Here is an 11,083-nt window from a genome sequence, read left to right as displayed (position 1 = left end):
GTACTTACATAGATTTTTCTCCCACATTGGGCTTTTACACATGAAATTTCCTAAGTACATCAGCATTCCAGTGGTTTTTCAATTCGGTTCCATCTAACTGCCGAAGTCGATAAGTTCCTGGCTGGAGCTCGTCGTATATATCATAAGGCCCTTCCCAATTAGCCGAGAGTTTTCCATGGATGCGACTTTTCTGGACAGTGGCAGCATTCCGAAGAACAAGGTCCCCAACTTTAAGGAGCCTTGCCTGGACTCTTCGGTTATAAAACTTGCTGATTCTTTGTTTGTATGCTGCCATTCTGTCTCTTGCCGAATCTCGAATTTCGTCTAGGAAATCGAGGGATTCTTTCATGAGATGCTCATTTTCTTCGGCTGTGAACTGGTTTACTCGAAGACTTTCTGAACCAATTTCCACTGGTAAGACGGCTTCGGATCCATACACCAATTCAAAAGGTGAATGTCCCGTCGCCTCTTTCTCGGTTGTCCGAAGTGGCCATAGAGTTCCGGGAAGTTCCCCTATCCACTTAGACTTTTGATCCTCAACTCTCTTTCTGAGAGCATTGAGTATTTGCTTATTTGCGGCTTCGACTTGGCCATTACTTTGGGGATGACAAACTGCCGAATACGCCAATTTTATTCCAAACTGATAAGTGTACCGCTTCAGCGGCAGATTATCGAATTGCCTTCCGTGATCAAAGACAAACACCTTCGGAATGCCGAAGCGGGTGATGATATTCTGCCAGATAAACTTCTTGACAGTTTGCTCAGTTATGCTTAAAGCTGCTTCGGCCTCAATCCATTTGCTGAAATAGTCAATGCCGACTATTAGCCACTTTTTCTGGTAAGGAGCTTCAGGAAAAGGTCCCAAGATATCCAATCCCCGTTGAGCAAAGGGGAGAGGAGCTAGGATTGGCAGAAGGTCTCGCGACGGCCGATGGATGACTGGTGCGAATTTTTGGCATTTTTCACATTTTCTCACCAGCTCCTTGGCGTCCATAATCATGGTTGGCCAATAGTATCCTTCCCTTAATGCTTTGTGGGCCAGGGTCCTTCCCCCGATGTGGTTTCCGCAGATGCCGAAGTGAATCTCCCGAAGGATATAATCTGCATCTATTGGACCTACACACTTCAGCAATGGGGCTGAGAAGGATTTTTTCAGAAGTTCCCTGTTATAAACGATGAACCTTGAACCGATTCTTTTCGGTTTTGCGGCCAAAACTCTGTCTTCGGGAAGTTATCCCTGAAGTTTATAAGCGAGGATGGTATCCATCCAGCTCGGTTCGACCCCAACACATAGGACCTCATCTTCTTGGTCGATGCTTCTGTTTTGGCGCACTTCCACATATACAAATCGGTTCAACTCTGTGAGAGATGAACTTGCAAGTTTGGAGAGTGCATCGGCTTGAGCATTTTGACCCCTCGGGATTAGCTCAATTTCGAAAGTTCTCAGCTTTGCCATAACTTTTTTTATTTTGGCGAGGTAGGAGATCATGGAGGGTTCCTTAGCTTCATATTTGCCTCGGATCTGATTGGCGACTAGCTGAGAGTCTGTCTTCAAAAAGACATGTTCGGCTTCGAGGGCTATATACAACTCTAAGCCAGCAACTGCTTCTTCATATTCGGCTTCGTTATTGGAGGCCTTGAATGAAAATTTCAGTGCATACTCGAAGTTTTTGCCTTCGGGAGAGGTGATAACTACCCCTGCCCCCGAACCATTCACGGTGGCTGAGCCATCCGTGAATACAGTCCAGATCTTCTTTCCTTCGTCGAGTGTTTCCTGATAGGAACATTCGGCCAGGAAATTTGCTAAGGCTTGGGCCTTAATGGCTGCCCTCGGCTGATAGCTTATGCTGAACTCAGTGAGCTTGAAGGCCCACTTTGTTAGTCTGCCTGACTTTTCAACCTTGCCGAGGACTTTTTCCAGCGGTTGATCTGTCAAGACCACTATCTGATGTGAGTCAAAATAAGGCCTTAACTTCCGAGCCGATACTACCACTGCATATGCAACTTTTTCGAGCAAGGGGTAGCGCGTTTCGGCGTCGGTCAACGTATGAATGACGAAGTAGATCGGTTGCTGGACCCTTTCTTCTTCTTTCAGCAGCACCGCACTAACAGTGGCAGGGCTAACTGCCACGTATAAGTACAAGACTTCTCCTTCAGCTGATCTTGCCAGCGTTAAGAGATTGGCCAGGTGCTCTCGGAGCTGCTGGAAGGCTACCTTCTGCTCTTCTTCCTATATGAGCTCTTTAGATTTTGGATGTTTTAGCGCTTTGAAGAAGAGCAACCCTTTTTCCGAGGCTTTCGAGATGAACCTCAACAGGGCAGCCATCCTCCCAGTGAGACGCTGAACGTCCCTCTTTGTTTTCGGCTCGGGAAGGTCAATAGCTGCTTGAACTTTGGCGGGATTAGCATCAATCCCCCTTTTGCTGACCATGAAACCAAGGAATTTCTCTGACTTCACGCCGAAGACACATTTCTTCGGATTTAGCTTCATTTGATACTTTCTCAGAGTGGCGAACGTCTCGGCTAGGTCTGCAACATGGTCTTTTACCTCTTTGCTCTTGACGATGGAATCGTCAACATAGACTTCCATGTTACGACCCTTTTTTTCGGCGAACACTTGGTCCACCAACCTCTGATATGTCGCTCCGGCATTTTTCAAGTCGAAGGGCATCATCTTGTAGTTATACACCCCGACACTTGTTACGAATGTCGTTTTTTCTCTGTCGTCCGGGTGCATGAAGATCTGATGGTACCCAGAAAATACGTCCATGAAACTAAGCAGAGCATGGCCGCTTGTCGATTCGACTAATTAATCGATTCTCGGCATGGGATAGAAGTCATTCGGGCAGGCCCTATTTAGGTCCGTGAAGTCAACGCACATTCTCTAGGTGCCATTATCCTTCTGAACCATCATCACATTCGCCGGCCATTCAGGATATTGGCAAGGCTCAATGAACCCTGTGTCCAGAAGTTTTTTTACTTCGGCTGCGATGTCTTGGTTCTTTTGAGCGGAGTAATTCCACTTCTTTTGTTTAATTGACCGACATGTGGGGTCGACATTAAGCTTGTAAAAAATGAGGTTCGGATCAATTCCCGGCATGTCAGCTGCTGAGAACGCAAACACATCTCAGTTGTCCCGAAGGAGTTGGATTAATTCAACCCAGACGTTCGAATCGAGCCCTTGTCCGATGCTGACACATTTTTCGGTATCTCCTTCAGTCAACGGTATTGATTCAGTTTGTTCATCTGACTCCATTGCTTTGGAGACAGGCTCTTCAGGATCGGGCCTATTGTCAATATCAGCAGACCTCCCTTTCTTCGGCTAATCTTCTTCTGAATCTTTCGACCTAGCCGAAGAACTAGCCTTTCTAGTCTCCAAAGATGTTCTTTTTCTTGGAGACCCCTAAGCCGAAGCACTTAGGCCCTTCGGCCTTTTGGTACCTCGCTCTTTTTCTTTCTCTTTTTCTTCCTCGTCATTGCGGCGACTCTTGGATGGTTTGAGAAAATTGCATTCTCGGACCTCTCTTTGGCTGCCCAAGATTTTTTCGGAGCGTCCTTCGTCTGAAATGTAGATCATTGTTTGACGATACGTCGAGGAAACTTCCTTAACGTCATGGATGAGGGGTCTCCCCATAATGACGTTGTACACTGATGGGGCGTCAATGACCAAGAATTCGGCCATGATGCTTCGCCATGCTTGGTCTTGGCCGAGGCTGACGGGAAGAAGAATTCTTCCCGCATGGATATGAAGAAGATCCGTTGAATCCAGTTACCGGATAGGGAACTGGATTTTTAGGTGCCTGCTCTCCAACTTCAACTGGTCGAATGCCTTTCGGAAAAGTATATTCGCCCCACTACCACCGTCTACCAGTGTCCGATAGATGTTGTGGTTTGCAATGCTCGTCATGATAACCAATGGGTCATCATGGGGGTATACTACCACCCTGCACTCTTCGAATGTGAACATCATGTTCGGCACCGGAGACTGTGGCTTTCGAATTCGGCATGATGAATCTGATGGGTCAGCCCCCTCAGATGGCGCTTCAGTGCATTCTGAGAAATACCCCCGAAAATGGTTAGGATGTCATGATTTCCCCCCTCAGGAGGTTTGTCCCTTTTCCGGTGGTAATCCAGATCCTGCCGAGAATCTCTCCCAGCTTTCTTTTCTTCGCGGCGCTCCGCGACATATTTCTTTAAATACCCTTTCTGGACCAGTTCTTCAATCTGGTCCTTCAGGTGAAGGCAGTCCTCGGTGCGATTTCCACGGGATTCGTGGAACTCGCACCAATTATCCTTCCCTTTCTTCTGATGCCAAGAAGGAGGCGGTTTCGGTTTTTTGAATCTTCCCTCCTCCCTCGTCGCACTAAAGATCTTAGTACGTGGTAAGGTGAGAGGGGTGTACGATTCAAACTTTCCCAGATAGGGAGCCTTATCCTTCTTCGGCTCTGTGGTCGAGGGAGGTTCTTAGGCCTTTGCCTTCCCTTTCCTCGACCCTGGAACTTCGGCTTGCTGCTCTTTTGGCTTCGCAAGCCCTGTTTGAGATTGCAGCTTGGCCTTGTTCCATTCCTCGGCCCGGATGAATTTATCCGAAGCATCGAGGGCTTCTTCCAAGGTCTGCGGAGGATGCATGACCATGAAATCCAGAAATTTTCCAACTTGCAAGCCATTCCGTAGTGCGAATACGACTAGGCTTTGGTCCAGGCTTGTGATTTTGGACGACTCGTTGCTGAAGAGAGTCAAGTAATCTCGGAGACTTTCGTCTTCCGCTTGCTGCAGGCCCATAAGCTCTGCAGTAGTTTTCTCTCGGCGGTTAGCCGTGGAAAACTTGTTCTTGAACTTGTTGGCAAGATCACTCCAGCCTGTTATAGAGCCTTCCTTCAGCCCTTTGGTGATCCATGACTGGGCAACACCTTTCAAGGTTGTAGGGAAGTATTTGCACCAGGTAGCTTCAGACCTGGGGTTAAGGTACATATGCCCCTCGTAAGAGGCTATGTGGTCCTTCGGATTCGAAGTACCATCGTAAGTGATATGTGCCGGAATTTTAACTGTCGGCACATGTTCCTCCAGTATCCACCTCTGGAAGGGTGAACTGGTAAGAACCATCAAGGCCTTTCCCCTCTGCCTTTCTGAAGGAACCTCGCTTCTCCCTCTTAGAGAGGTGGAAGTGAGGGGTCCCTCCGCGTGGCAGCTCTGGGCGAGAGCCTTCGGGATAGGTGAGACGACTGTGAATGTCCTTCTCCCTCTCCCCTAGGCGTTCGTAAACGCTTCGGCGGGAAGCGTTGTGGCTATTCAGGACGTCCTTTGGGCTCCGAATTGGGGAATTTTCCAAGTGACTGGAGTTCCATCGTCGCTCTCGTCCTAACCTGGCCAGGCTTTTGGCTCCTACGCTTCCCCCCTTCCTAGGAGAGTGGAATTCGTCCTTCCCCTTCCGAAGCCAGTTTCCTTTTCCGGCTTTCCGGCTTCGGCGGGGGCGAAGGAGGAGTAGAATGCACGGATGGGAGGCATCCACCCAGGGCTTTCATGAACTCCATGCAGACAGCCATCGCCCTCGCCACCTCTTCATTCGAAGGCACAGTGGGTGGGGTAGATTTTGGCTGTGAATGAGAATGTCTGCTCGGCTGAGAGCTCTCAGGCCGGGCCTCGCTTTCTCGCGGTGAGTCGGCGTTCCGACGCTTCTGTCGAGGAGGAGACCCCCCAGACAGTTCCTCTCTTCCCGGAGAACGTGGGATCCCCGAGACTGAGGCAGATGGTGCCCTGTCTGTCCTCACCGTGATTAGGCCCATCTTTTTTGCTTTTTTGGAGTTTTTTCCACTCTTAGTCATTTCTTGCGTTGGCTAAAATTGGTATGAGATTTTTGGCTGAATTTTTGTAAGATCCCCACAGACGGCGCCAAATTATTTCGGTAAAAACAATGGGACCTTCGGCAGGTCCTTCGGATGAGTGGGGACGAGGCCCAATTCGAGTGATGACCGAATTGGGGATATCCTGCACAGCTAAACAAACGTAAACTGGCCTCGGGGGTTGTGCCGAGGAAGGCCCCTCTGATGCCGAAGTCAGTACGAGTGTAAATTGGAGAGAGAATGGCTATGCAAGAGTGTTTGTTGCTTGAGGAAATATAAGTGAATGAATGTAAGTGAGGCAAAATGAGAGTATTTATACCTTGCTCCAATTGAATGGAGTGGTCTTGAGGAATCAGTTGGGCTCCGCTGACTTTGACTTGGCATATGTGTTAAAGGGTTGGACCTTGCCTATTGGGCTTTATTTATTTTCATTTGTGGACTGGGCCCAAATATAAGTTATTTGGACCCCAAACACCAAGTAAGTGAATTTATGCGGAGTACAAATTCTGATAATCTGGAAGGATCGTTTGCTAGGTTGATTATCGTCCAAGCGATCTTGAGTCTTGACTTATTAAGTGTCAAAAAAATTTAAATACAAATTCTTAAATATACTTGATTCACATTAATTTATAGTGAACCGCTATTATTAGGAACACTATGTTTGCATTGAATTTTTTTTTAAATGAATGTGTTTCAACTGGTCAATATAAATAATGAAGGTCACTATGTTTAACATAGTATCGGTTGACATATATGTATTTTAGCTTCACAATAATATTAAAGGTCACACGAGTTTAATAAATAAAGATCACTATGTTAAAATTAGGGTTACTATGTTCAATACAACGTTATTTGCATGCGTATAAGTCTACAATAATATTATTGTGAACCAGGTCCACACAAGTTTTTTCCAATTTTAAAAATAACTATGAAAAGTTAACTAATCAAACATGCTATAATTAAAGTTTATTACAGATTTCAGAGTAAATATTAAAGTACAACTATATTAATTAAGAAACAATGCAAACACAGAAAAGAAATTAAAGTGCAGTACTCTCTCCATCTTTTGCTTGTCTCTATTCTTTTGGTGTCTTGACTTATCTGCCTCATTTACCCACTCATTCATATTTTTCACTTAAAAATTCAATGCAAACATGATTATATCCTTATAGGAGAAGTAAATAGGGACGGATGAAGTATATAAAACGAGTTACTCGTACATTCTTATATATGATTCGGCCTAGCTATTAAGTCATGATATAGCTAGACTCCAACATTTGATTGTTGTTTATTGCACCCATTTGCATTCTGCATGCATTTTATCAGGCCAAGACATCATGGACACGGATGTTTGGTGAGCTGCATACGGAGCCTGCTCATATAGGCTTTCTCCATTCCATTGCAACATCATCTGCATGGAAATATAGTGGTGATGCATGCATGTGGCTAATTATGCATTTTATTTTTATTTTTTTGACTTCCGGTAAAAAAAAAAAAAAAAAAAATTGGATTTCTGGTAATTGTTGTATTTATTGTAGCTTTGGAAACCAAAAAGGTAGGTGGAAATGGGGCTATATTATACATGATCGACTATTAAATTTATTTAATATATTTGGGCCCACGTATATAATAATGAAGAAGATAGCAAGTAAGAGATGATTACCATATAGAGCTTCAAGGATTTGATGTACTGAGCTGCATCATCAAGGATGGTTGCATGGTCTCTCTACAAGTAAAATTGTACGCACATAGTAGTATAAATCAACACATTAATATTTAGACAGTACACGCCTAGCATGCAACAGGCCAGCTTGGCCAGTAGAGATGCGTATATTATTCAGTATACTTCGTATATTATACATAGAGGCGGGGCTATAAATGCTAACACCGGAAATGGCCAAGTACAATTTTGTTAAATTGGGCCTAAAATCATTTCTTTAAGGAAAAATATTTTACTTAATTATAAATTTTATGATAAAATTGAAGAATAGATTATTAATTAACAAGTTATCTCTTTACTTTGTATAAGTAAATTTCAAAAAATGGGACCCTTTTATAGTTATTTCACTTAGGGGCCCTGTACTATCGACCACCCTACACATGCTCGGAACCACCCCTGATTATACGCATATATTAATATACAACATACATTCGTCAGATGCATGTGTCTTAATCTACGATTTTATGATACCTACTTCTTCCGTGCTACTATAGCACTAACATTATTTAAACTATGGCTCACTTAATTGATAAGTTGCAATGGAAATGAATTTGTACATTATAAATATGTATATATGCACGAGAAATCAAAATTCATTCTCATGGGCACTAAAGGTCATTTTATATCATCTATCAAATATTCAAATGGGCCATTAAATTAAAATTGTTCGAAGCAGTGTCACTAGTGTGCAGTGATGATATATAAAACACTAATTTCAGGCTTCATTAACAAATAAACAATGATAAGTGAATGGCCGAAAGATTTCATGATAACAAGATCGATTTAACGATATTTCACACGTGTTACCTTATGAGAGTGTGGAACTAGATTCTGCAAGGCATGTAGCTTCTCAATCATTAGCTTTTGCCTTCTTTGTTTGTCAGTTCGCTTCTGTTGATCACAACATGCAATTTGGCCAATTAAGAAAAGTGTACTCGCTCTTTGCATTATATAGGGTAATTAGAATGGTTGAACAAAAAAAAAATAGAAAATTGAGAGAGAGAATAAAATGTTGTGGTCAGACTTTGGTTTATATATGACCTGACCCATTAATAATCCCAAAATAGAAAGCCCTATATAAATTTAAAATAATGCAAAATTAAAAAGAATTTGATTACTTCAAATAACCACATAAAATTTTGATTGAATTATTGTCCGTTAATATAGTAACAGGACAAATAAGTTATCTTTCAGGATTCCCTTCCCCCCCCCCCCAAGAAAAAATGCAGGTTAGAAAAGTTGAAGGATGATTAACACATATATATTCCATATCTTTATTTATTAGACTACTCTACATATTGTGGATTGCATTTATGATGGAACCTGCAGAGCAAATATTTGTTAGATTTGTTGTCCTACTTCATACTAACATATGTAGCCCAATTCATTCAATAATTACAAGTGAAATTTAACAACATCTAATGTACTTGATCATTTTATTATAACAAAATAAAATAATATAATCTCATACGGAGTATATCACACACATTCATCCACGGTACATGTTTATTAGTGAAAAACTATTATATTTTTTTGAATTGAAAAAGAAAAATAGATTAATGTTTATTTAATTTCCTTGTGCACTTACTCACCTTGGACACCTTCCTTGTTGGACCACGGTGAACTTGTATAAATGAGCATGTCTGTTCAAGCTCCACGACTTCTTTTTCCTTTGATTTGTTAACATCCACAGCATCCAACTCCAATCTCTACACCCAATTTAACTAATTAAACCCAGATGGAAATCACCTAATTGTATAAAAATAATAAAATATCTTAAATTATTAGGGAGTACCTTTTTTTTTTTATCTTTTGTCAAAAATTCTTTACCATCAACATACACCTTTTCACTCTAAAAGTAAAAACATCCTAACTTTAAAAATAAACGGAATTTTAAAAAAATTATATATATTAAACAAGCAACATACGAAGTTCAAATTAAAAAAAAAAAAAAAAAAAAAAAAAAAAAAAAAAAAAAAAAAAGCTTACATGGTAAATTTCAAACGCAAACCACTTACAAATTTACAATTAATACATGCACATGCATACGTAATGTATTTAAACCTATCAACGTGGAGTTCACAATACATTAAAATTAAAAATCATTAGCTTTTAAGAGGGTTGTTAGCTTGAAAAAATTATTAAGACAATTTTTGGCATAAGATCTAAAATGTCAACCTATATAATAGTGATATATTGATAACAAACATACCTCGTTTGCTAGTATACTCTCATTATCATTGAAGGTTCTATGGGCACTCAAGAGGGGGGGGTGAATTGAGTGTTAAGTAATCGTTGGCAATTTTTGCTTCTTTTCGAATTATGGTTAAGGGACCAGTTGTGCTGGTTCCCTTATGCAGCGGAATATAATAAAGCAATAAAGAACACAACAAATTTAACGAGGTTCAGCCAACTCAGGCCTACGTCCTCCTATCCTAAGTTCTTTATTAATCTACTCCGAAAAACAAAGACAAAAAACACTCTGCTGTTTCCCTACTCCGGGAACCAGCAAACCCCACACTCTACTCCGAGTGTGCTCTCGACTTACACTCGTAAGCCCAATGTGTTTGAACTCACAAACACTCACCCAGCCTTTAACCTCTTTGCCAAAGACTCAATTACAAGATCAAAACTCTCTAATGATCTAACTCTCAAAAGTTAATGTAGAGAAAATATTAAACACTAGATGCTCTTGTATATGATTCAATAATGGATTTAGTGCTTTTGCTCTCAATAATGAAAAACTCCTTTTTTATGCGTGTGAGAGATCTATTCAGATTATTAGCGAATAGATTGTATTTATAGTCTTAGAAAACCGAAACCCTAGTTACCATAAATCATGCCAATAAGATAAACATGATTTAGGTAAGTATTTATCTTTAATTGATTCTATTATAAGATAAAATCAACTCAAGATAATTACTCCTAGTTTTTAGGTATTTAAAGATTATATCACATCTATTTACAGCTGCCAAGATATATTTTCAAAACTGAATTTTCAATAAAAAATCTTTTTATAAAATCTATTTACAGCTGCGATTTTAAAAAGATTTTATAAAAAGTGTTCTATTATAGCTGGTTCCAACCAACTGTTTTCAATAACTTATCTAGGGAAACAGTGTTCTATTATAGCTGGTTCCAACCAACTGTTTTCAACACTTATTAAAACCTGTTTCCCATAGCTGTTTGTCATCATTCAAAACCATCATTCAAAACCTAAGGGACTCAACAAATTCCCCCTTTTTGATGATGACAAACTTTTGAAGTTCCTGAACCTGTGGACATGCTCAAAAAGAAAACCGTCAAAAACTTCAAGGACTCAAGACTCTTTGGAACAAGTCAGTTAGGCCAACTGGTTCCCTAAACAGAAAATAGAAAATACGAAATAAAAAGACTCAAACTGACTCAATCTAAACTAGCTAAACCTTAGGCTTCAACTTCAGACTACTTCCCCCTTTTGGCATCATTAAAAAGTATCCACAAATAAAAGCAATGTGCACAAGTTAATGTGCTTATCCATACA

The 11,083-nt window shown here is 41.1% G+C and overlaps 1 protein-coding gene across 1 annotated transcript; it reads right to left on the bottom strand.

Moving 5' to 3' along the window:
* Positions 1–4,464: 4,464 nt before the first annotated feature.
* Positions 4,465–5,103, bottom strand: LOC110717503. The gene has a single exon (XM_021896218.1). The coding sequence runs from the start codon at positions 5,101–5,103 to the stop codon at positions 4,465–4,467; it is 639 nt and encodes a 212-aa protein (XP_021751910.1).
* Between the last annotated feature and the right edge of the window lie 5,980 nt (positions 5,104–11,083).

Source organism: Chenopodium quinoa, unplaced genomic scaffold (assembly GCF_001683475.1).
Source record: "Chenopodium quinoa cultivar QQ74 unplaced genomic scaffold, ASM168347v1, whole genome shotgun sequence".
Lineage (NCBI taxonomy): Eukaryota > Viridiplantae > Streptophyta > Magnoliopsida > Caryophyllales > Amaranthaceae > Chenopodium > Chenopodium quinoa.
The sequence above is the reverse complement of the archived record's forward strand: the minus strand, read 5'-3'. Positions and strand labels throughout refer to the sequence as shown.